General features: G+C 42.2%; 2 protein-coding genes across 6 annotated transcripts in view; one reads left to right on the forward strand and one right to left on the reverse strand.

Moving 5' to 3' along the window:
* HACL1 (2-hydroxyacyl-CoA lyase 1) overlaps positions 1-2,540 on the reverse strand; it is a 36,696-nt gene extending 34,156 nt beyond the window's left edge. For 2 of the 5 annotated variants that reach the window (XM_049628839.1, XM_049628837.1), the window contains exons 1-2: positions 2,323-2,540; positions 2,043-2,147 (exon numbers count right to left, since the gene is read on the reverse strand). In XM_049628839.1, coding sequence (XP_049484796.1) covers positions 2,043-2,147; positions 2,323-2,448 — 231 coding nt within the window. In that variant the 5' untranslated portion in view covers positions 2,449-2,540. Of the gene's footprint in view, positions 1-684; positions 819-2,042; positions 2,148-2,322 lie in introns of those variants that run through there. The other 3 variants (XM_049628841.1, XM_049628840.1, XM_049628842.1) reach the window with 3 other exon arrangements.
* Positions 2,541-2,638: 98 nt separating this feature from the next.
* BTD (biotinidase) overlaps positions 2,639-27,033 on the forward strand; it is a 29,759-nt gene continuing 5,364 nt past the window's right edge. Inside the window, exons 1-3 of the mRNA XM_049628843.1 lie at positions 2,639-2,728; positions 4,759-4,909; positions 24,485-24,749. Coding sequence (XP_049484800.1) covers positions 4,899-4,909; positions 24,485-24,749 — 276 coding nt within the window. The 5' untranslated portion in view covers positions 2,639-2,728; positions 4,759-4,898. The remainder of the gene's footprint in view (positions 2,729-4,758; positions 4,910-24,484; positions 24,750-27,033) is intronic.

Consider the following 27,033-nt stretch of genomic DNA (forward strand, 5'->3'; position numbering starts at 1 on the left):
TTTTTTTGAGAGAAAGAGACAGATACAAATAGAGTGCAAGCAGGGAAGGGGCAAAGAGACAGGGAGACACAGAATCTGAAGCAGACTCCAGGCTATGAGCTGTCAGCACAGAGCCCGACAGGGTCTCGAACCCATGAACCACAAGATCATGACCTGAGCTGAAGTCAGACACTTAACTGACTGAGCCACCCAGGTGCCCCTATGTGCACCATTCCTTATATATACATTTTTTGTTTTATTTATTTATTTTTGAGAGAGAGAGAGAGAGAGAGAGAGAGAGAGAATGCACGTGAGCCAGAGAGGGGCAGTGAGAGGGAGAGAGAATCCTAAGCAGACTCTACCCTGTTAGCCCAGAGCTAGACATGGGGCTTGATCTCATGAATCATGAGATCATGACCTAAGTCAAAATCAGGAGTTGGATGCTTAGCTGATTGAGCTGCCCAGGTGCCCCTTATACATACATTTATAAGTATACTATTATAATTACCTCACCTTCCCAAACTTAAAGATCACAACTAAACCTGGTTCCTGAAGGAAATATTGAAATATAACCCTCTAGATTTGGGCTTGCTTGACTGACTAGGTGAATCACAGTGCCACTGACTCAAATCATGAATACAGAGGGAAGAGCCAATCTGGAGGGAAAACGTAGTGATTTCAAAATCAAACATGGGTTTCAGATACCTGTAAGACGTTCCTGATATATATTTCCCTCAGTCATGTGACTCGTTCCAATAGTCAGAAGACGACTTATACACCAGTACCTGGTAAGTACTCAATAAATATTTGGTGTTTGAAGAAGAAACCAAACGTTCCACCTTCATAAAAAACAGTAAAATGTAAGTTATCTTATTACATTTTACTTACTGACTTATTAATAGATCAATAGCCTTATTTTCTCACATAGACGACAGAATAGAATATTGTTCCCACTAAGAAGATAGAAATGATACAAACTCAAGACCTGATTTAAGATTTTAAAAAACCCATACTCCTCAAATCTTACACTTAAGGCCTGCCATTCAATTAATAAACAATGTGGTAAGCATTTACATCATGCAAAAGCCCCAAACAAGCCAGGCACTCTGGGGATATAACAAATGAACTACAACTCCTGCTCTCTAGGAGCCTACATGTGATGGCAGAGAAAGGGTACCACTTACGGAGGTCAAGGCAGCTGTCTGGGCAACAGATGGTAAGAGCCTGAATTAGAGAGCAACAAACAGTGAGAGTGCAAAGCAGGAATACTTAGCTTTAGATGGACTGACAGGATATGACGCTGCAGAAGTAGTTTCTTGATCTTTTAAACCAGCACATAGTAAGCACTGAGACTGGGTTGACAAAATGTCTTATCTTCCTTTCTTTTGCTTCCAAATAAGCCTCTAAGAAGAGTGGTTGCATGATGCAGTGGAAGGAGGACTGGACTGGGATTTAGGACACCAGAGTTCTAATCATGGCTTTACCATTTGTGAACCTATTACCTTGCAGGGCCATCTACCATATAACATGAGAGCCTTGGCCTTCACCCATTCATCTTGTAGGAAAGGCCTGAGCACCTATCATCTGCTAGGCACTGGGGATACAGATGCGTCAAGAAGAAATAATATCCCCACTCTCCTGGATCTCACAGCCTAATAGGGAAGTCAGACCACACATATAATACACAGAAAGAGATACATCATAACAGGTAGTTATGAGAGGACAGAGGGACTGAATTCAGACCAGGAAAAGTGTCCCTTTCAGTTCCAACGCTCTAGACTTGGCAGAGAACAACCCGGTGTAGTGTCAAGAGCATGGACTCCAGACCCCAGAATACTTGGGTTCAAATCCTGGCTTCTGACACTAGCAACTTGTCACCTCGGGCAAATTACTCAACCTCTCTGTGTCAACTAGGATTAACAAAAACAGTTCTTGCTTCATAGGATTGATGCGCTTGGTCTGCTTGAAGAACGGTGGTAAGGGCTGAGTGTCTGCGATGAATATCTGCTGCTATTATCAATCATTCCCAGTAACGCTTTCGGCCCCCCACTGTCCATACTCACCGCTTGCTCATTCCTCATCCCGACATATCTGATGCCCATCTTCTGGGCCGCAACGGCGATTTCGGTCACTGGGATACCTACGATGCCAAACATGTACTCCACATCCTGGGGGCCAAGAACAGGAGAGTAAATGCCCGGGCCCGCGCCACACCGTTCCCTCCCGGGGCGCTCAAAGGAAAGCCTCAAGGAAAACCTCCCCACCTCCCACCGCACCGCTCTCCTTGTCTCCAAGACAACGTCTCCGCCCCCCCGCCGGCTTCCGTAGGAGAGTCCACCGTACTTGCGTTTTCAGGGCCTGGGCGATGACTTCAGCACCAGAAACCTGCTCCTCGTCTCCGTCGCTACATGCGGCTCTGTTAGTCTCCGACATCTTCCACCTAAAACTTCGAGATGCTCTCGCAAACATCAAGCTGACACGTAGACGCCCAGCAAAATAAAGTCGGGGGGACAGCCGCTCACCAATTGTGGAAACCGCTCCTCTGACTGACAAGGAGGAAGGCAACCAACCAATTTGAAAAGCGGGAAGGAAAAGGCGGGGCTTAAATCCGTCGGCTCGCAGCGTGAGTTGAGAATGTAAACACACTCCTCCAATCAGAGCCGTGCCCTTTTCCCAGCTCCTCCATTCGCGGGGCCAGAGTGCCAGAAGGAGGCGGGACTAGCAGGAGGCTGAGACCTATGCCAAGCAGGTGAGACGCGGAGCCTCTGAGGCCTCTAGCTCCTCTGTGCCTACCCTCCGGAGGCATTTGGGGGTTCGCTAAGGCGAGTGGAGCACACGCAGAGTAGGAGCGGAAGGAGGGCTAGGAGCACTAGCGGAAGGGGGCGTGGCGGGCGCTCTCGCCTCCGCCCCCCCCCCCCGGGGCTCCCTAAGGGCCTAGGCAGGTTTCGCAAAGGCTGCTGGGACCCGGGTGGGCTGGGTGGAGCCTAGCCTAGTGCAAAGTTGAATTTCGGTCGTGTTGTGCTTCCAGGTCTGCTGTGTACTAGGCGTTTACTACACGCTTTTTGGTTTACACGCTTTTTTGTAACTAAAGAAGTTTCACAACTATGTAGTTCCTGAAACATAGTCAATAGTACACGTCAGTTAAATCCATAAACGGATTTACTCTTTATCCCAATATACATGGGGACACCGAATTTCCAACCAAAAGACAAAGTAATTTTGCCCAGAGCCATTGAACCCATCCCATTCTTCAGAATCCCCAGCTTGTACTCTACTCACTGTTTAGCCCTTAGGCTACAAGAGACAAGAAGGAACCCTTGAACCTAGTTACATTTGACCATTGTTTTCTCTAACCCTTGCGACTAGCCCACTCTTCCTCTCCACTCTCCATTCTTGTCTTTCCAAAATCAGGAAATGTGGGTTTTCATAATTTTTAGATTTAGTCCCTGTCTACCACTAGTCCCTGTAGCTTGATAACCTTTTAAAACGCATTTTTGAGCGAAAAAGATGTTTGTAGTGCAATTTCTGAGGGTGTGGTCTCCCTCCAGGTCCTGAAACCACCGGTTCAGTAATAAAATCTCCATAACAAAGAGTGGAACTTTAAATTTTTGAGGATTTGGAGTGTTTCAAAGCAAAAAGGCAAGTAATATGTGGAAGGTAGAGAGAGGAGAAGGGAGTGGATCATGGGTAGAGGAATGAGTGAAAAGCACTGAAGTGAAAGGATTTCTAAATCCAGAGGTTTTCCAACTGTAGTCATGGGCCCTTCCAAACGGTCTTCTTTTTGGCGGTTCAACCCCTAACCTCCCACTCTAAAGACAAGAGAGTGAAATAGTTACCTCCCTGGATACGGGACCTAGCCTAAGGTAGCCGATCAAAGAGGGAGATTTCTTTGATGTTTCAGAGTTCCTCTAAAATATAAATGCAGGTGTTGCATTTCCACTCCAAAATGTATCCATATTTTAATATAAGTATTATCTTTTTATGAGGTAAAATAAACATGCAATTAAATGTACAGGTCATAAAGAAGTTTTGACAATTGGCTATACCTATGTAATCGCCACCCAAAATAAAAATGACATTTTAAACTTACCAGTCAAGTGAAATTGATGTTCCAGAAAGATGCAAAATGTTCTTTGTGTGGCTTTGAATAGTCCTGTTCTTTGTCTCCCGTCTCTGAGAAGCATGGACCCCACCCTCCTCTATCAGGTAGTATTGTTTATATCAACACTTATGTGACAGTCTGTATTACCATTGTATCAGAATCACTTGGAAAGCTTTTTAAAAATGCAGTTGCTTAGGCCCTACACCACATCTTCTGAATCAGTGAGTTAGGACAAGTTAGGCACCTATATATTTTTTAAAGCTGCTACCTAATTTTGATTTGCAGCCTGACTTGGGAACCCCTAGCTCTGTACTCATGGTTGAGGCATTAGTTAACAATGAAATGTGTGACTGCCTGTTACCAAAGTAATACTGTTGATTCGTTTGGATTTACAGGTTCAAGGCTACTTGTTGGACATTGGCAGCACAGACCGTGTAGATCGTTAGTCCATTCATGGGACCTTGTGTCTACTTCTGTGTCAAAAGAATCATGGACAAAATCACTCCACATAAAGTGTTGTGAAAACTGTGCCATGAATTGGAACAAGTCCCCTGAATTTAGATTAATGGGTTTTACAAAAAGGATAAATTCTCAACTGACTGGATTCTGGCCTTTAGCAAGGGGAAAAGTCAATGAGACTATTTAAACTTGCTTTCACCTTTGTATCTTTGGTTCAGGGTACAACGTTCCACTGTGTACTTGGTCAGATGATTCAGCAGAAGTGATCCTTGTCCCCAGGATTAGCAAGCACTGAGAGCAACTCCTTTCCATCCAATTGTGGTTACAGGATTCTGCTGTGATTTATCCAGGCCCTTCCATGCAAACTTTGTAAGCATTAACCACATTCTTTATTACTTTGATTGGTGGTAGGCATGGAATTTTTTTGTTGCATGTTTTATTGGAATTTTTTTGTTTGATTTTGTTTCTTTATCCATGGAATGAGGTCAAAGGAGGAATAAGTCTGAGTTGTTTTTTTTTGTTTGTTTTTTTTTTTTTTAGAAAAGGCTAACACAATGATAATATGCTCTCTAAAGCACAGAGCTGGGATGACTGGGTGGCTCAGTTGGTTAAGTGTCTGATTCTTGATCTCAGCTCAGGTCTTGATCTCATGGTCATGAGTTCAAGCCCCACATTGGGCTTCGTGCTGGGTGTGAAGGCTACTTAAAGAAATAAAATAATAAACAAAACAAACAAAGAGCAGAGGTGGTCATCAAAGTGTCTATGCCCAAGTTCATCTGGGTAAAGAGAATATCCAGGCAACCAGGTAACTTATTAAGAGTTGCAAATATAGTGCCTAGAGAAAATATATTCTCTAAAGGCAGTTTCTAAAAGTAATAGTAACTCCTCAGGCCCCCAAATTATGATAGTATGTTTTAATTTCAGTAAACAAAGACACTAAAAATCCTTGTGATTATTTAAAAAGCAAAACACCAGCTGAACCTATAAGAAATTGTCTCACAAACCTATGTTATCAAGATGTGAAGTGTTTGGTTACCAAGTGAAGAAATGAATTAGGGTTATCTGTGATATATTATAGAATGGCTGAAAAGAAAAGAAAATTGGCTGAAATAAAAGAAAGCTGAAACTAAGTACCTTAGGGGGCGCCTGGGTGGCGCAGTCGGTTAAGCGTCCGACTTCAGCCAGGTCACGATCTCGCGGTCCGTGAGTTCGAGCCCCGCGTCAGGCTCTGGGCTGATGGCTCGGAGCCTGGAGCCTGTTTCCGATTCTGTGTCTCCCTCTCTCTCTGCCCCTCCCCCGATCATGCTCTGTCTCTCTCTGTCCCAAAAATAAATAAAAAACGTTGAAAAAAAAAAATTAAAAAAAAAAAAAAAAGAAACTAAGTACCTTAAAAACAAACAAAAAGCAAGCAACAATAACAAAAAGAAAAAAGGATATCTATGTAGAATACTCTTTTTAAAACCAACACTGAAAACCGTACAGCAAGAAATGTGCTATAAAAAAAATGTGTGAACATAATTAGAGCAGAAAATAAAATATAAAATAAAATGTTCTTTGAATAAAATAGGTTAAGTTGATCTTTGCTTCTCATTAAATTGATGGACTGCAAAGTACCAAAGCTCAGAAATAGGCTTGAAGCAAAACCAGTGAAAAGCAGTTTTATTATTGAGGTGTCTGGGACAGGTTTAATGCCTATTACTGGGAGACGGGTACTCGGGGACAGGTACTGGGTTTTTTTTCCAGTTGTCTGTGACCTAGAGAAAGGTTGGATTTCTGCCCTTGGCTAGGACACACAAGCACCTTTTCTCTACATTTGAATGCCAGCTAGACCCAGACCTGGAGTGGGAAACGCAGTTGGGCAGAAACTGAAGAAACATTGTGTCCCTCTTATTGCTGTGTCTTTGTCCATTGTGTGTTTGGTTGTTTGTTTGTTTTTTTTCAATTTAAATTTGGGGTGGTTTGACTTCAGCAATCGTTAAATCACTAATAAACATGTTACTTTATGTAAAGTGCACCAGAAAATGGTGACAACTGTGTGTCATGCTATGAGGATGTAAGAGATTTATCTCAAGTGGCTTAGAAACCGTAATCCAACATTTCTCAGTATGATAGAACCCCACACTTGGGGGTGGCCCATGGTGGGGGTGGGGTGGGGGACAGCTATGACTTATGAAAAATGGTAGCAATAGTTCAATGCTTCTGTTCTCATTTGTTTCTTCTGTTTTGCCATTAGCCTTCATTACAGTCCCTTTCCTTAGCTTTTAAAAGTGTACCTTATTGTTTTGTTTTGCTTTTAATCTGTTCCTCATGTGAGCAAAACAAAGAATCCACTCTGGGGCAGAATCTCTGAATCATTCCCGGGGTTCTGAATGGAACTGCTGGGGTGTAATCCCAGGTGAGGGACATCTTCCTGATTAAGAGTTTAGGCCCTTGAACTTCCTTCTATGTCACAACCTTTGAGTTCCCCTTTGGAGCTTACCTGTGACATACTGTTTTATTCACTTTAAAGTTTGTTTATATTTAACATTTACGGCATCTTTCAAACCCGTGAACGGGAACAGAGATGGATTCATACACATGTACCCAGCCCCTAGCTCAAGAAATTCATTAAAAATACAGTGAAGCTCCCTGTGGATCCCTTCCCCAGTGCATTTTCCACCCCCTGTGCCATAGAGGTAACCACTATCTTGAATTTGGTGTTTATAATTCCCACATTAGCCATTCTCTTTTTTTTTCTAGTTTTTTAATGTTTTTATTTACGTTTGAGACAGAGAGAGACAGAGCATGAGCGGGGGAGGGGCAGAGAGAGAGGGGGAGGCACAGAATCTGAAGCAGGGTCCAGGCTCTGAGCTGTCAGCACAGAGCTCAATGTGGGACTCAAACTCAGGAACCATGAGATCATGACCTGAGCCAAAGTTGAACATTTAAACGACTGAGCCACCCAGGCACCCCTCACATTATCCATTCTTTACGGGATGGACATTTAGGTTATCTTTAACTTTTCATTGTTATAAACAAATTTCTCTAAACATTTTTGCATGTCCCCTGGTGTACCTGTGTGAGTTTTTATGTATATGTGGCTAGGGGTGGGTCACATCAGTGTTACTAGATATTGCCAAATTGGTCTCCAAAGTTACTGTACCAATTGATAGTCCCACATTCTGTTTATAAGAACTCCCCTTTCTCCACATTCTCAATCATGAAATTTGTAATTTTTGCCAATCTACGTGAATGTGAAATGGCTTCTCATTTGCATTTCCCTGATTACTAATGAAGATACAGGTATAGATATGCCATCTGGGTTTTCTTATTCTGTCAATTGCCTCTTTTATATCTTTTGCCCATTTCTTTATGGATTGTTTATCTTTTTCTTATTTATTTGTAGATATTCTTTATATATTCTGAATGCTTATGCTTTGTCTTTTAACTTTGTTTATAGTTACTTTTGAGGTGCAAAGTTGTGGGGTTTTGGGGTGTGGTCACATTTGACAATTCTTTTCCTGGGCTCCTTCATGTGCCCGTGGTCAGTTGCTAGGTCACTCTGCCACTGGAAGCTGACTGGTAACCCACTGGGGTGGCAGGTATATTGCTACTGAACCCGTTATCGCTCATCATTCAACAGGTGTCCCTGGGCTTCTTCAGATGGTGGCAGCAGATTGCAAAAGGGGACAAACCCCATTGTGGAACCTTTGTGTATCATGGTTGCTAACATTCTATCAGCTAAAGCAAGTTACATGGCCGAGTTCAGACTCTGACTAAGATGGCATTAAAAGTGACATGATAAAGAAACATGAATATGGAGAGAGGAATCGTTGCTAGCCATTTTTGCTAGTCAATTTCCCAAAATATCCATTTTCCATTTACGGTATAGTTCATTCTTATCCCAATGATCCATAGTGTCATCTCTGTTATACTATCAAGTTTCCATATATGTATGTGGTCTGTCTCTGTACTCTGCTCTTTCTTAATTTTTTTGAAATAAGTCTTATGTTGGTAGGGAAGTCCTTCTATTTTGTTCTTTTGAAAACACCTTGTCAGTTGCTATAATGTCCTATTGCTGCTATAACAGATTACCACAAATTTGGTGGCTTAAAAACAACATAAATGCATTATCTTATAGCTCTATAGTTCAGAAGTCTGAAATGGGTCTCCCTGGGATAATATCAAAATGCTGGCAGGACTGCGTTCCTTTCTGGAGGCCTTAAAAGAGACTCCTTCTAGCTTCTAGAGGCTTCCCACATTCTTGGCAATGTGAACAATATCAGGCCTAAACCTTCTCATGCTACCATCCCTCTGGTTCTCCCTCTTCTACTTTCACTCATAAAGGCACTGGTGATTGCATTGAGCCTACCTACATAATGCAGGATAATGTCTATTTTACAGTCAGCTCTTTAGCAACCTTTAAAAATACATATATATGCACACATATAATATATATATGTGTGTATATATATATCTATATATAGATATCTATATATATCTATAAATATATATATAGAGATATATACCTAATATATATATGTGTATATATGTATATATATGTATATATGTATGTATATGTGTATATATGTATATGTGTGTGTATATATATATGTATATACATATATATAAAGCAGGCTTCACACTCAGCATGGGGCCTAATATAGACTCAATCCCATGATGCTGGGATCATGACCTGAGCCAAAATCAAGAGTTGGATGCTTAACCAACCGAGCCACCCAGGCAACTTTAGCATCTTTAGCAACTTTAATTCCCTTTTTGCCATGTAACCCAACATATTCATAGGTTCTGGGGATTAGAATGTCTTTAAAGGGCCGTTATTCTGCCTACCAGATCTATTCATGGTCTTTTTCTCTTTTCTACATATTATAGAATCAGTCTGTCACATTCCAGTTCATCACTCATTAGGATTTCAATTGGAATTATATTGAATTTATAGATTAATTTGGAAAGAACAATGTCTTTATATTATTGAGTCTTTTTGCCATAAGCATATCTCTCCATTTATTTTATTCTTCTTTAATGTCTTTCAATAAAAATATTTCATCATACTTACTATATTTATTCCTAAGCACCTAACTTTTTATTGATTTTTTTGCATTTTCTAGTTTTAGGGGGCCACTGTATTAGAATGCAATTAATTTTCATATGTTGGTCTTAAATGTAACTATTTTACTATACTTTCCTATTAATTATAATAATTTGTTTATGGATTCTCTTGGATTTCTTTGTAGATAATCATAGAATCAATGAAAGTTTGTTTTTTCTTTTCTTGGTCTTGTATCTTTTCTATTTCTTTTTCTTAGCTTAATGCACTACCTAAGACCTCCAGTACAATATAGATAAGAAGCACTGATAAGTGGCATTTTTGTTTCATTTAACGTGTTAATACAGTGAATTAAGTTGATATACTTTTTCATATTAAATGCTTTATCATTCTTGTGATAAACCTCGTTTGGTCATGATAATGATTTTCTTCTTATACATTGCATAATTCAGTCTGCTATTATTTTTATTTAGACTTTCTACATTTGTGTTTAAGAGTGAGAGTCAACCATTATTTCATTTCTCGAACTATCCTTATCTAGTGTGGGTATCAAGGTTATACCATCTTTTTAAAAATTTTGGGACAGTTTGTATAAAATACGTAGGTGTCAATATCTTCATATAAAAAAAAATACAGTATGTATCTTTTCCTTGAATGTTTGGGAGAATTCCCCTAAAAAGTAGACCAAGATTGGTGCTTCTGGGGAGGAGTCTTTGATAATTTAATTTTTCTTGGATAATTGGTGTGCTTAGTTTTTTTCTTTTTTGGACTTAGTTTTGGTAAATTTTATTTTCCTAGAAAGTTACGTGTTTCATCCACATATCCATTCAACATGCATTTGTTCCAGAGTAACAGAAAATCAATTCTAAATCTTTGTTAATATTCCCTTTTAATTTTTTCTTTATGTTCATGTGCATGTTTATTACTTTTGTTCCTGATCAATCTTGATGGAGATTTGCTTAATTTCATTAGTCTTTTCAGAGAATAAATTTTGTACCCAGGCTCTCTGGAGAAATGGCTACTTCTAGACCTGAGCCAAGGAATGTGCAAGAGAAGCTTGGGACATAGTTTAATGTCAGATTGCAGAAAAGCTATTAGAAACTACTAGGGTAATATCAAGAAGAATCTATAGCTAACGTGAAGAGGCTGCCATTGGCCAAGGATGGGATACTTTGAGTTTCAATAATGATAATAATTGAGATGGAGAGAAACTCATAAAATATGTTTAAATATATGAGTTCATAAATGATATTTTTTAAAGATTTTTTTTTTTTTAATTTTTAAGTAATCTCCTCACCCAACATGGAGCTCAGGCTTACAACCCTGAAATCAAGAGTTGCATGCTCCACCAACTGAGCCACCCATAAATGATATTTTAAAAAATTGGTCAACTTCAGAGAATAATAGAGAACCAATTCATTGTCTTGAAAACTGATTTTAAAAAGAATGGAAGAGAGAATCTAGCATTTATCCTGCCTTTTCTGTATGCACTGTACCACTAGATAACCAAATAGCAGATAAAATAGAATGTCTTTTTATGAAAAGTATTCCAATTAATAAATTAAATGATGGAATTAGAAAGCTAGCACTTTGCAATCCCCAATGAACATATAAAGGCATTAAGTATCAATGTTTTGTGCTAAGATTATGAGAAGAGAGTTAGACACGTGCCTTGTGATGAAAATACACACTGCCACCCATAGCCTTGCCAAAAGGATGGACACTGAGTCTGATCCAGTTTTGGATCCAGCTGCCAATTGGCAAGAAATAGCAAAGAAAGAGGAAAAGTTTGAACCTCACCATGCATTTGCAATAATACAACCCATTCTGTTGGAAAATCTACAGGTCTAATCTACAGGCTTCTTCAACAAGTTTGTTTTATGGAAATAAAAGGGACGAAAAAGGAAATTCTAGATTGAAAGAGACTTAAAGCCTATATCAATGTTTTAATTTTTTTTTTAATTTACTTTTTTAGTAATCTCTACACCCAACATGGGGCTTGAACTCACGACCCCGAGATCAAGAGTTTCATGCTGTTCTGACTGAGCCAGTCAGGCACCTCAATATATCAGTGTTTTTAAATTAGGAAGACTAAACTATAATGTCTAGGGATGCACATTGGGTCATAAAGCTTTTCTTTCTTTTAAAGGAAGTGATAAGCATAAAAGCCATGGTAGTGGTTAGTTGGTCACTTATGGGTAGAGTTGCCAGATTTAGAAAAACAAAACAGGGCACCCAGGACTCCCAGTTAAATTTGACTTTCAGATAAACAATGAATAATTTTTTAGCACAAGTATGTCCCAATACACTTGTTTATCCAAAAGTCAAGCTTAACTTGGCTTCCTATATTTTATCTGGCAAAATCTTCATTTTATTCAAGATGGTAATGCAGCACTCTTCCCAGCCTTCCTTGTTGCTGGGGGCCAAAGCAATTTAAATGAAGTCAAGGGGCAGGGCTTTGGGGTGGTTCTTCCAGCCTGCAGCAGAGTGGAATTGGGTATGGAAGTCGCGCTGTCTTGCAGTGAGCCCGTGCCTTGTACTGTGAACTTCACAAGTTCACAGGATGGTGAGACGGGGCTGGAGGTGGGTATTTCCCCTTCCTCCGGGTCAGTCAGGCTCTGATAAAACCTTAACTGGTTAGCTCGGTTCTCTTGAGGGCAGCCCTCCTGAAGAACAGAATGCTCTGACTGCTTTCCCCTTCTCCCTGCCAGAAACATGAGATTTTTTCCCAGTGTTCACTGGGACAACCTGGTAGAGCTCTTGGAGGCAAAACTCACAAAAGTGTGGGTACCCTGCCCCCAAGCTGGAAGTTTTTAACTCTGACTTACCTGCCCTGAGCCTCCAAAATTTGTCGGTTGCAGTTGAAGTTTTCCTGTGCTAGTACTGGCTCCCACGGAGGTTTCTGTGCTTCTCTGTATCCACCTGTCTCTCTAATTTTGGAGGCAACGGTTTGCCCCGTGACCTCAGTTCTCTGAAACAATTACGAAGAGTTGTTGGTTTTCAGATCTTTTAGGTTTTTACTTGTAAACAATAGAATGGCTCCTTCCAAGCTCCTTATATGCCAGACTGTAAGCCAGAAGTCTCAGCTGGTTTTTTTCCCTTACGTTTTTCAATTTATTAGAAAAACAGGGTAACATTTAAGAAAATATTTTAAATCCCTGTAAGATGACCTGCCATGTTTTCATTAATTCACATTCTCTTCTAGTCTTTGGTCACATGTATACATGTTTTACTTAGCTATTATCGTTGTAAATACAGAAAGATATTTATTATATGTTTATTTAGCACATCTTAAATGTGGCCCATCATTAGAGTCTTCATAACTGTTTTTTCCGTGTTTGCTTAATATTCCACCTGGTTTATATACATCAACTTTCATACCTTTGTTCATATTGAATATTGTTTGTTTCCAACTTTTAGCTGCTGGGAGTTATTCTTCAATTTGAACTGGCTTCCACTTCCTGAACACTAAGCACTTTACATTTCTAACTGACAGATAACTTATTTACTTAAAGTTCTATAGTGAGTAAATCGTAGCCAGGATTTGAACTCACATATGTTGAAACTCAAAAGCCCGTATTCTTTACTTCCATGGTATGTTGTCATTTCAACTAACTTTTGTTTTGAATGACTTCCTAGGATAAAGTCCCAGAAGTAGACTATAATTCATAATAGAAATTGTCAAACTTTTTTTCCCAGTGAGAAATTGCTATTCTTTATCATTTTACTAATTTACCTTACTTCTTTTACAAATTTAATACTTTGGACTAATACTAGTTAATGTCTATTTTGTACATAAATTCAAAGTCTTTTTTTTATGTTTATTTATTTGGGAGGGGAGGGGCAGAAAGAGAATCTGAAGCAGGCTCCGGCTGTCAGCACAGTGTCTGACCTTCAGCTGGATCTCCAAAGTCAAGAGTTACACGCTTAACCAATCAAGCCACCCAGGCGCCCCCAAGTTCAGAATCTTTCAAAGTGTTTGTTTATGATTGTTTTCTTCTCATTTAAATCTGTTCTTGTTCATTGCCTGTTTATAACTGTTGTCTTGATGTTTATATTTTGCATGTAAATTTTAATTTGTCAGTCTGTTTCTTCTGTTGTTTAAACGCCTTCAGGTTTTAGAAAGTGGCTTCATCAAATATCTGATGTCAAATTCTAATTTATGCTAGTTTTCCTATCATTCAAATAGTTAGCTCTTGATTTTGAGTTTATTTTTGTATATGGCCTAAGATGTCTAAACTTAATTCCAGGGACGCGTGGGTGTCTCAGTCAGTTAAGTGCCCGACTCTTGATCTCAGCTCAGGTCGTGATCTCAGGGTCATGATCTCAGGGTCATAAGTTCAAGCCCCGTGTTGGGGCTATTTAAAAAAAATAAAAAATAAACTTCATTCCAAATTGTTTGTAAGTCAGTCATCCCAATATCACTTACTCAATCACATGCTTCCCCCCATTGTTTTGAGTTGCATTGGCATAAAAAGAATGTAGGCTTTTGCACAAAATCAGTTTGGGTTAAATCCTGACTCTGGGTCTTGATCCCCTTCAAGTTTAGGAGTAAGCTCTTTCCTAAGAAGAGCTAGACTGTTCCCCTCTGCTTTGCCCCCAGTGCTCAGGAATGTAGCACCAACTATCATGGCAGAGTCAGAAACCTCCCCATCCAACTCCACCCTTCCATCAACCCCAAAGAGCCCTGAGCTCGGAGGAGATGCAGCTGTGGCTGAGTGGGGACCTTTACCAGAGGGAAGAAGGCACACGAGTAACTACTGATCTGATCAAAGCGGAAGCAAACAAAACTACTCAGGGCCTCCAGGAAGTGAGACAAAGGTGGAGATCTACTAACCATTTCTCTACACCTCTACCATACCGTGGATGGAGAAGACAACCGACTTAGTGAATAGGCTGGAAAGTCCGTTACTCTTGATTGTGTACTGTGCTCTAGCTGAATACCGTGAGCGCCTGCCCATACTGTGGGGTCGCCTGCATGTTCCCACCACGTTTGTGTCAGGAGAATGCTCTATAGGTACTCAGAACGGATCACATTTGGACCTGCTTTGTGCTGTTTCTCTCTTGGTGATCTTGACTGTGCCTTCCCCGTGATGTAATAACTTCTGGTTTCTCCTTAAGAAAAAGTAGACTTCAGCATGTTTTCTTTAGTGCTATGTCTTACTTTAGCTTTGTTGTTTGTTTCATACTTCCTACTGTTATTTATTTTCAGTGTTTCAAGATTTTTTAAAGTTTATATATTTATTTTGAGAGAGAGAGAGAGAGCACAAGCAGGGGAGGGACAGAGAGAGACAGAGAGAGAGAATCCCAAGCAAGACTCTGCAGTGTCAGTACAGAGCCCAACACAGGGCTCGAAGTCACCAACCGTAAGATCACAACCTGAGCCGAAATCCAGAGTCGGCTGCTTAATTGACTGAGCCACCGAGGCACCCCTCCAGATCATTTTATTAAGGATTGTTCTTTTGCCTTGGGGAGCGTGGTTCCCCCATTGTTCTTCACTGTCTGCATCCAGGGCATTTCCACCATTGTCGTGGTTCTGTGATTTGGATTTTCACTCCTGAACACTGGTAGGTAAGAGCACAGGGGTGATGGACTTACAGTGATGTTTCACCCACTCCACCCTTAGACATGTTGTGTCCATACACTTAGTAATCACAAAGAGTCTTGGGGCACCTCATTGCTCTGTCAGTTAAGCATCCAACTTCTGCTCAGGTCATGATCTTGCAGTTCGTGGGTTCGAGCCCCACATCTGCTTCAGAGCCTGCTTTGGATTCTGTGTCTCCCTCTCTCCCTCTGCCCCTCCTCTGCTCATGCTCTGTCTCTCTCTCCCTCTCTATCAAAAATAAATAAACACTAAAAAAATTTTTTTTTAATCACAAAGAGTCTTTACATTGCCCTCATTTCTGAGCACATCTTCCCTGAAAAATTTGACCTGAGGTTTTGGGACATCATATTTTCCTTGCACTGGTTGTATTACTTCTGGGTGTCCAGCCTTCAGGTCCTCATTATCTAGAAGGTGGTTCTTCTGATGGTTCTTCTGAAGGTGGTTCCTCTAGTTGAAGGTAGTCCAACAAAGAAATGGAGGAAAAATTTCCCAAAGACTTTGAAAAATAATTCTTTGCTGACATTCACTGAGACCCATTTTGGGGAAATTGATGATTCATTCTTAGAGGATGAAGAAGGTAAAGCCTAACTGGAAGCTATAAATATTCCAGAAGAGCAAAGTGGCTGCAAGTGACCCCATCATTCTTTTCTCTGAAGACTGACTGGCAGTGGAAGAAGCCTTCTCTGTGCTTATTTATTTATGTATTCATTCATTCATTCATCTATTTATTTAATTTATTTATTATTTTAATTTATATCCTAGTTAGCATATAGTGTGACAATGATTTCAGGAGTAGAATCCAGTGATTCATTCCCTCCATATAACACCCAGTGTTCATCCCAATAAGTGTCCTCCTTAATGCCTCTTGGCCATTTAGCCCATCCCCCAGCCACAACCCTCCAGCAACCCTCAGCTTGTTCTCTGTATTTATAGAGTCTCTTATGTTTTTTCCCCCTCCCAGTTTTTATATTATTTTTGCTTCCCTTCTCTTATGTTTATCTGTTTTGTGTCTTAAATTCCACATGTGAGTGAAGTCATATGATATTTGTCTCTCTCTGACTAATTTTACTTAGCGTAATACCCTCTAGTTCCATCCATGTAGTTGCAAATGGCAAGATTTCATTCTTTTTGATTGCCGAGTAATACTCCGTTGTATATATAAACCACATCTTCTTTATCCATTCATCCATCAATGGACACTTGGGCTCTTTCCAATACTTTGGCTATTGTGGATAGTGCTGCTAGAAACATGGGGGTGCATGTGTCCCTTCGAAACAGCACATCTGTATCCTGTGGATAAATGCCTAGTAGTGCAATTGCTGGGTCGTAGGGTAGTTCTATTTTTAGTTTTTTGAGGAACATCCATACTGTTTTCCAGAGTGGCTGGACCAGTTTGCGTTCCCACCAGCAGTGTAAGAGGGTTCGAGTTTCTCCACATCCTCGCCAACCTCTGTTGTTGCCTGAGTTGTTAATTTTAGTCATTCTGACAAGTATGAGGTGGTATCTCATTGTGGTTTTGATTTGTATTTCCCTGATGATGAGTGATGTTGAGCATTTTTTCACGTGTTTGTTAGCCATCTGGATGTCTTCTTTGGAGAAGTGTCTATTCATGTCTTTTGCCCATTTCTTCACTGGATTATTTGGTTTTTGGGTTTTGAGTTTGATAAGTTCCTTATAGATTTTGGGTACAAACCCTTTCATTTTTGCTTTTGTTTCCCTTGCTTCCAGAGACATGTTGTGTAAGAAGTTGCTGTGGCTAAAATCAGAGATGTTTTTGCCTGCTTTCTCCTCGAGGATTTTGATGGCTTCCTGTCTTACATTTAGGTCTTTCATCCATTTTGAATTTATTTTTGTGTCTAGTGTAAGAAAGCAGTCCAGGTTCATTTTTCTGCATGTCGCTGTCCAGTTTTCCCACCACCACTTGCTGAAGAGACTGTCTTTATTCCATTGGATATTCTTTCCTGCTTTGTCAAAGGTTAGTTGGCCATATGTTTATGGGTCCATTTCTGGTTCTCTATTCTATTCCATTGATATACTGTTTTTGTTCCAGGACATACGGTCTTGATGATTACAGCTTTGTAATACGTCCTGAAGTCTGGGATTGTGATGCCTCCAGCTTTGGTTTTCTTTTTCAAGATTGCTTTGGCTATTCAGGGTCTTTTCTGGTTCCATACAAATTTTAAGATTGTTCGTTCAAGCTCTGTGAAGAATGCTGGTGTTATTTTGATAGGGACTGCATTGAATATGTAGACCACTTTGGGTAGTATCAACCTTTTAACAATATTTGTTCTTACAATGTATGAACATGGAATATTTTTCCTTTTTTGTGCGTCTTCTTCAATTTCTTTCATAAGCTTTCTATAGTTTTCAGTGTATACATTTTTCACTTCTTTGGTTAGGTTTATTCCTAGGTATTTTATGGGTTTTGGTGTAGTTGTAAATGGGATCAATTCCTTGATTTCTCTTTCAGCTGCTTCATTATTGCTGCATAGAAATGCAACCGATTTCTGTGCATTGATTTTTATATCCTGTGACTTTGCAGAATTTATGGATCAGTTCTAGCAGTTTTTTGGTGGAATCTTTTGGGTTTTCCATATAGAGTATCATGTCATCTGTGAGGAGTGAAAGTTTGACCTCCTCCTGGCCTATTTGGAATGCCTTTTATTTCTTTGTGTTGTCTGATTGCTGAGGCTAAGACTTCCAATACTATGTTGAATAACAGTGGCGAGAGTGGACATCCCTGTCGTGTTCCTGACCTTAGGGTGTGCTCTTTCCTTTGTTATTAGTCTCAGACCACAAAGTCTCTGGACCCAGTTTAAGACTTATATCGTCAGTGGTTCAATTTTGACCCCTAAGGATTTCTGCTATGCAGTTTTTGAGATGGAAACTGATACGTTTTTGCAGAACATAGGAGATTTTTCAGATTACCTATTTATTTATAAGTGTATAATTTAAATGTATAAATGTATTAACTATTTATATAACAAAATATTTATCTATTGTCTGGGTTTTAGTCTTTTAAAATCAGGAGCTTTAGGGTGCCACCTGGGTGGCTCAGTCGGTTAAGTGTCCAACTTTGGCTCAGGTCATGATCTCATGGTCCATGAGTTTGAGCCCGCATCGGGCTCTGCGCTGACAGCTCAGAGCCTGCTTGAGATTCTCTCTCTCTCTCTCTCTCTCTCTCTCTCTCTCTCAATTCCCCTCCCCCACTTGTGTGCATGCTCTCTTTCTCTCTGTCTCTCTTTCAAAATAAATAAATAAACTTTAAAAAATCAGGAACTTTAAACAAATGAAAACCAGCAACAACCTGGTTCTACAATGATGTTTCTGTTAAGGCTAAGGACAAGCACTGAATCCTTTAATTGACATGGACCCGGATTGTTTGGGGGAAGTTTTCCCCCTTAGTTTGAGTGTTAAATACTTTGCCACTTATTTTCATTAAATATGGTGGAAACACTTTGAAATCTGCCCCAATTCTATCAGCCCTGTTGAGGAGGCACTCAGGAAATAAAGGTTCTGAATCATGTCTTCGACATGAGGGAAATATAGGAATCAGAACATATGTTCTGTGTGCCTTTACCTTCTAGCCCAGTGGGTTTCCAGGTATGACTGCATGCCAGGAACATCAGCATCAGCATCACCTAGGAATTTGTTAGAAAATGCACATTCTGGGGCCCTGTCCCAGACCTGATGAATCAAAACTTCTAGGCACGGGGTGCAGGGATCTGTGTGGGCAAGCCCTCCAGGTGACTGAAGGGATGCTCACGTTTGAGAACCACTGCTGTGGTCTGACCCCCCAGATTCTCCCTTGGGAGTGCTACTTGGAATCTGTTTCTGCTGCGGCTAAATTGAACACTACCCATTGGTCTTTGAACGTTTGACTGATAAGTTGCCCCAGTTCTTCAACATGTGCCAGAAGGGCTGGACCAGGAGTCAGGAGACTTGGTTTCCAGTCTGTTCTCACTACTAACTAGTGCTGGAGTTTTCCCTCACCGTGAAAATAGAATTTTACCATTTCACTTCCACTGCTTTCTGCGATAGGAAGATAAAATGAAATAACGGATGGTGAAAATGATTCGAAAATGTTAGCACGTAACATGTAAAAGTCAGTGTGGCGTTGATATAAAATTTTGTTCCCCTAGAACCCTTAACTCAGCTAGATTTCCGCCATTCATTGTGCTGCCTGTCACAGTGTGGCTGGGCTGTGTCACTGCAAATCCAGTCACATCCTATGAAGTGTACCACTGTAAGGTAAGAGATGGCAACAAATTTAGGACTTGTGAATACAGTCCTAAATTAGGTCCTGGAAGCATAGCAAATAAAAAAACAGTATTCATGAAGCCCACATCTTAGAAAACCTCTTTTACAGTGGGAAGCAGAAAAAAAATAAAAATGAGAAGGAAAGCAGGAAAAACACCATCCACTTACTACACAAGAATCACTTTGTGTGTGCGACTTAAGAGCAAACCAACGTGGGCCAATGATCCTCCGTTTGTCCACATGGTGGCAGCAGCGAACCTGTAGATTCCATCTCCACAGGGGCTCTTTCTGTCCACACAAGAAAAAGAAAGCACCTTCTTACATTAAATACCGGGGTGTTTCAGGGAGAAGTATTATTTGACTTAAATTATGAAGATAATTTCCCATTTGAGGAAAAGAGAGAGGACTTATAGTTAGATTCAAGTGTCACAATCCTTCGATTGTAGTGTAGCCAATGGAACAGAAATAGGCCCTAATCAAAGGCCTGGTCCAAAGTTACACTTCTGTATGTCACTCTCTTTTTTTTTTAAGATCATAGGTGGAATTAAAAAAAAAATGAAATCGCAACTTACCAGTTCAATTCAGAGGACTGGGTAATTTACTCGCTGTTTGGAGTTCAGCCTTGAATCTTGACACCATCATCACTTGCCACTCACAAGTGTTTTATTTACACTTGACATTTCCTACTGAGACATCAAAAGTGCCATCGGTGGATAGGTTTGCATGAAACTGTCCAAGCTAAAACCATTGTGGGGCATCTTATTCCAGGGGCCAGTCCCAGGCGAGCTCACAACTAGCATCAGCAGAGGGGGGAACCAGAAAATAGGCGGCTTTCTAGGAAATAAAAGGTCTATTTTGGGATTTCTTTAAATTCAGATTATGTAAATTAGGTGGAGATTGGACATTATTTCTCCTTCTGTAAAAGAATCCAGGCAAGGATATCATAAACTTCATAAGTTTAAAACTATTTGGAACTTTACAGTGACTTGGGGGGCATCCTGCCAGATATGCACAGGAACGTATAGTGTGCTGAGTCCTTACTGACTTACCAGCTCCCTCAGTTTTGTTCCACAGGATGTGACATTTCCTTTGCTGACTTTTCCTGCCTCCTTTCCCAGTCATGGGACTGTTCTTCTCCCTGACAAGGCAGGCATGACAGGATCTTTTATTAAAATGATCCATAGTTCTATATATAAATTTTTAAATGTATATACCTGCCTCTGAAATTATCTTATTAAGAGTACCTTAATAACAATCCTTTCATTTTATTGCAAAAGATACTATTGTACTAGTATGGCCAGGAAGGAAATACAGCTAATTATCAAGATGAATCACTTAGCAGAGTAGAAAAAAAAGTTTGCATGTGTAAAAATAACCAGTGAGTGATATGTTACCAAATTTCCACAAAATAGCTTTCCGTGTAATTTAGACTTTGATTTCTTTTTCTCAGAGACCACAGGAACCTTCCTGACCAGGATTAGTGTCAGAGGAACATTTTTCATGATGAAATGAGATGCTGGGGCTTCTCTGGGGCAGTTAAAAGGTCAGGATGCTTGCTTAGAGATGTCACTCCAGCAAAGCTCTCCCCACCCCGTCAACAATTTCCTGTCTCCCAGATCATTCCTATTGGCATACTATACGGACTCTGGCTTTTCCTCTGCATGAAATGGGGAGGCATTGAAAGATTTTGAGCAGAGGAGTGTCAGGACTGACTTAGGCTTTAACCGGATCTCATGGGCTGTTCTAGAAGGGGGAGAATGGAAGCAGACAGGGCAACTGCCTGGCATTGTGAGAGACCGGGGACAGGGCCTGTGGTTTTTCTCTGACTTCACTTTTTGCTGTCTTCCTCTGCCCTGGGCTCCAGCCCACTGTTCTCCTTGCTGGTTTCTTGAACCCTCTCAGCAAGTTCCCACTCAGGCCTTGTTGACCTAGCTGTCCTCTCTGCCTGGAACATTTCCCCCAGGCATCCACATGGCCTCCTCCCTCACCTTTGGCAGACCTCACCTCACTGAGACCTTTCCTGACCATACTATTTAAAATTGTCCCCCACCCAGGCCAGACCCTCGCTGCCCCCTTCCCTGTCTTTATTTCCCCTTTGCACATACTGCGTAAGGCATCCTCAGTGTTTATTTGATTGTGGTCAGTCTCCCCATACATCCTGAGTGGGGGCTGCTTGAGGAAGGGCCGGGCTTGTTCATGGCTGTACCCCGACACCTATACCTGCGTCTGGCTCACAGTCCGATGTCTCTTGGATGTCTGAAGGGAGCACCCTCCCCACTGCTGTTTCCTGGCAGTGAGACTCAGGGCACCCTGTGAGCCCGAGCCCCCACATCAGAGGGTCGTGGTGAGCTGAGTGGACAAAGCAGGGTGTGGGGGCACACCGTCACCCAGACGGGGCCTTCGTGTCAGGCCTTCCTGCAGTTTTAGCTCGCCTGTCAAATGCCCTCCGATGGAAGAGGGTGTGTGTGTACCTTTTCAGACTGAGCACACGCCTGTACTCACGGCTGTTTATCGTCCGGGTCCTGGCCAGCTCTAGAACTACATCTATGGCTGGGTTTCCAAGAGCCCCAGGACTTCCGGAAGCTTCTTGTTCCCAGGGAGCCCCAACACCCCAGCCCACCTGTGCTTTCTGTGGTGAACCAGCACCTGGTAACCACCGGAAACCAGATCTGGATGCTGTCCTGCCCCATTAAAACTGCCCCCCTCTCCTACCCGCTGTGCCCTCCAGAGTCCCTATCTTGGGCCTTGTTGGTTTTCTTGAGACATTTGTGTAGTGCCAAATAAAGAGGGAAAGCCAGCATTTGCAAATTTGGTTAAACCGGCTGCTATTTCACCACACATCGGGACGGGCAAACTGTGGTACCTATTTTTATCATAATTACTCATTCTCTCCTACCTCATTAAGCTTGCTTCTTTCAAGCATGAATACCTGGTTAAATCTGCCTAACCTCTTATTATCACCCACCTTTGTTCACACACAAGTGATTGCCATTTACAGCCCTGCTGCCAAGCACCTTTTGTAAATAATCTACATTTTACTTTCTCAAAATAGAAAGAAATGTAATATCTTGCTGGTTCCATAGTTTTCTTGTTTTACCATTTTGCAAGTCCTGACACTTGAACTAATGTCCTCTGTCCCCAAGTAAATGGGTGACACACAGCTCTTTGTTGAGAAAGGGGGATGCTGTGACCACCCCGCTGGGCCCCAGGCACTCCTGAGCTGGCTCCACTGGGCACTGGTTCACACAACTCTCCCCTCCCCCGGCCTCAGTTTCCCCACCTCTGAGTGAGGCCAGCATCTACTGCTTGAGAAATACCGGGAATGTGTCTTTGAAGATGAAAGTTTCTCCCCCGAACCATTCCCCATTATCATCATTCTGAAACCAGAGGGAGCGGAAACTAGATTTTGACCGTTAAAATTATCCCGTGCTGGTCTTCAGAGGCAAAATTCAGATAAGAAACCTTATCAATTATACTTTTGTTTCTACTCAGAATCTCATGACTGCTTGCTCAAAGCCTCCTTGTTCTAATCTCAGAACATCGTTCAGGGTCCCAGATGAATGGCAACAAGTCCTGGGGTTGGGTATCTGGATGGTGCACTTAGTCCCTGGGATAAGAAGTAACAGTGTGTGAGACAAGGCCGTGGGATGAGGCCTGCTCAGCCCGACAAGTGTTTGGTTTTGCAAGGATTCAGACTGAGCCTCCCGAGTCCTTGTTCTGTTGCTGAAAATACTTATGGTTACTTTTGTTTCTGGAACTATTAAGAGAAAAATAAAAGGAAGTTTGCAGCCTGGAAAGTTTGGTTTTAAAATGCAAACACAGGAGTTATGAGTCAGACTTGGACAGGGCGTCGTTGTCTTTTTAAAAAGCAGCAGTAGGATTCCTTGATTTGTCTTTGTTATCTCGATGTTTAATCCGGATTCCTGGGCACTTGGTCAGCCCCAGCGCATCTCCACAGAGCAAGTGGCCTGGCCTTGGCACACCCCCTGGTATATCTGTGTGTTAGGCGAGGGGCTTCAGCTGGGAGGCCAGGCTGGTTTTCAAGGAAGAATTGGAATATTCACTCTAACACAGTAACACATAACTATTGGGAATAAAAACTCCTACTCTTGGGAAAAAAAAGGCACACAGAAGTGTCATTGTAAGTGACATAATTTACTTCTAATTGCTTATGGTAGGGCCTACATAGCTGGGTGTACGTCCTAGAAAATCCTCTTACGTTTTCTAGAAAATCCTTGTATATTTTCTAGACGGTTGCATTTTATCACTGCAAAAGGATTTTATTTCCAAACGATTATGCTTTTGAGCACGAGTGGTGGAATCGCAGAGACAGAGGTTGAGAAGGTGATGATTCCCAAATTCAAGGAGGAGAAACAAAACGCTTTGATTGGGAGCCCTCTTTTTACCTATCCATAACCAAGAGTAGACACTGGCACGTAAGTAGAAGTCAGCAGCTTCTCTGCACCAAATAAAGAATGTCGTGCTAAGAAGGACTTACCCTTTATATTCATTACTGACCAAAGAAATGCAGGGAGAATTTTAATCCATCAGAGTTTTGTAGCTAGGAAAGCTGAGCTGTATTATCGGGATCGCAACAATCAGAGCTGATGTGGATGGTTGACACGTTTGTGTGTGTGGAGGGCAGGTGGTGGGATGTGGAATATGCCACCGACTTCTATAAAATAGTCATGGTAGTTATTCTTGCCTAAAACTTAGGTACGTGGCTAGAAAGGCGAGTAGTGACACAATGCCGTCTTGCTGAACGCTGGGGAAGAAAATCATGGCAAACATCGGGTCTGTTTTGGAAACATTCTAAAACCAGACTAACACAGCGAGCCATTTTAAATGTAGCTTGCTACGTGTTTGGAGAGAAACACAGACCCTTTTATTAGGAACATGAAACAAATCTTTGAGTTGCAGTATCACGGTGGGTAGGTTTAATTGCTGAGATTAATAAGTCACAGCTGCAAAAGTTACATTCTTGGCAGGATTCTTTATTCAGCTGTTTTCCCCTTGCCTCCTTACGTTCCAGATTTATGGTCTGCATTATGTCTGGAGCCGGCAGTCAGCTTGCTCTTTTCCTCTTCGGCTGCTACGTGGTTGCCCTGGGAGTCCACACCGAGGAACCACGCGTGGCCCAGCACTCTGAGGCTGAACACTACGTGGCTGCTGTGTACGAGCACCAGTCAATCTTCACTCCCAGCCCTCTAGCACTCGTGGGCCGCAAGCAGGCCTTGGACCTAATGAACCAGAACCTCGACATCTATGAACAGCAAGTGATGACCGCAGCCCAAAAGGCAAGAAACACTCCTGGGTTAGCCCGCCGCCCCCCCCCCCCCCCCCCCAAGCTTGTCTAGCAGAACAGGGCGAATTGCTCTCTGGCTCTCTGTCAATGGCTCCCGCAGCCCTTCTGGAAAATTAGTCCAGCTGGTAAAGCGGAGCTGAAGTAGTCAGGTGGCTGGGGTCTCGCTGCTCAGTGGTCCATGGACCAGTGGCATCAGCAGCCCTCTGGAGCCTGTGAGAAATGCAGGATCTGGGGCCTGCCCGGACCTGCTGAATCAATCAACATCATAGCAAGATCCCCAGGTGCTGCTTTTCCCCTCATGTCTGAGGAGTCCGGAGCTCAGTCCCTGGTTCTCAGATGTGGCCGTGCAGAGGGAGTGCTCAGCCAGTCGTAAACTAAGTGGGTGCCTGTATGCCATACCCGCAGAGGCAGATGGGGTGTGGATTGAGCACTGGGAGTTCTAAGGCTCCCCAGTGGATTCTGATGTGCAGAAAATTCTAGAAACTTCCAGGCATGAGGGTCTGTCCTGCTCTCTGAGGCATTCAAAATAGTAAGCATCCACAGAACTGCTGTTTTCCACCTTCAGTCTATTTGGGGCTCATTTCTCGTCTCTGTTCCAGACCATGAACAGTCTGAGACCTCAGTCCAGACAGAACGGAGGTGGACAGAGGGAGGTCTTTGCCAGCCTTTGTGAAGGCTTCCTGCTTGGCCTGCATTTCCCACTTCTGCCAGGAAGGGTGGGGCAGAGGGGCAGTGTCCGTGCCAGATGTGACCATAACAAAATGCCCTGTTGGGAAACCCATAACCAAAGGGAAATTTGGACTTTCACCTGGTGTGTGGTGACCAAGCCCAGTCATGTGAGGAAGCCCTGCTCTGCCCTGACAGGAGGTACACTCCATGTGAGCAAAACTTCCCTGTGCCGGTGAGTTTGGAGGGCAGGACAGTTCGGGCCAGCAGGTCCTGCTCCAAAATAGTTCCTATCTCTGTTCAGGGTACTCAGGATTGCCTGGACGGCCACTAGCTATTGCTGCATTTTAAAATTCTACCTCATTACATGTGTATGTGTATATATGCATATATAAAATTATAGGCTACCTTTTAGAGATATACATATATATAGGGGCGCCTGGGTAGCTTAGTAGGTTAAGCATCTGACTTCGGCTCAGGTCATGATCTCGAGGTTCGGGAGTTCAAACCCTGCATTGGGCTCTGTGCTGACAGCTTGGAGCCTGGAGCCTGTTTCAGACTCTGTGTCTCCCTCTGTCTCTGCCCCTCCCCTGCTCACTCTCTGTCTCTCTCAAAAATAAACATTAAAAAAATTAAAACAGTATACACATATATAAGGCTAATATTGGAAGAGAGTTTAAGACCTTGTCCAGCTTCTTCTGATGGGTGATGCTCCTCTCTCGTTCAAAGCCCCACATCCAGTCTCTCCTTGAACTGTGGCCCAGAACGCACTGTCTGATGAGAGCGCGGGAGCTTCTGGCAAGGTTTGCCTTTCAGTGAACAACAGTTTGCCTCCCGGCAACTGCCACCCATTCTGTCCCCTTAGCTAAACAGAACAGACCGAGGAACTGACCATGGCGGGTCGTCTTCCACAGGAGGACAGCCGTCATGCTCCTTCCCCCCGCCCCCAAACCCAGCATCTCTTCTCCAGGCTGTATGTCCCTTTTACAAAGATTTCCCAGATGATCTCTGTGCCCAGAGCCATAGGAAGGTCTCCGTATTCAAGGGCAGAGTGGAGGAGATGTAGCGCCATTCTCATTCGAGACTTTGTCCCCAGAAAGCTGTTGGCAGCCACATCTCACTGTGGATTCATAAGGCATTTGCTGCCAACTCACACTCCCGAGTCTTCTTCCCACACACAGACACACGTGCCACTCTTGCCACCCGGTACTTACAAGGTTAACTTCTTTAACCTGAACACACGACTTCACATTTATGCTGTGAAATCTCATCATTCCAGCCTGTTCGGCTATTTGGGGATCTTTACTGGCATCCTGCATATCAGTTACCTTCACGTCATTCACACATTTGATACACACCTCATTTATGTTTACGCTGAAGTCAGTGTAAAAAAATCCCAGGCTGTGCCCTTAGACCTCCTGATGACACAGATCCACTCGAGACCATTCTGTGCACAGAGGTGTTTGCTTGCATGGTGCTGAAATACGAGCCATCCCTCGCTTCTCCATCCTGTCCACAAGACTATTCTAAAAGGTTGGGCAGAGGCCATGCTGAACTCCAGAGGCTGTGACGGTGGTATTCCCCTGCCTTCCAATAACCTGCCCCCAAAG

Source organism: Panthera uncia, chromosome C2, assembly GCF_023721935.1.
Source record: "Panthera uncia isolate 11264 chromosome C2, Puncia_PCG_1.0, whole genome shotgun sequence".
Taxonomy (NCBI): domain Eukaryota; kingdom Metazoa; phylum Chordata; class Mammalia; order Carnivora; family Felidae; genus Panthera; species Panthera uncia.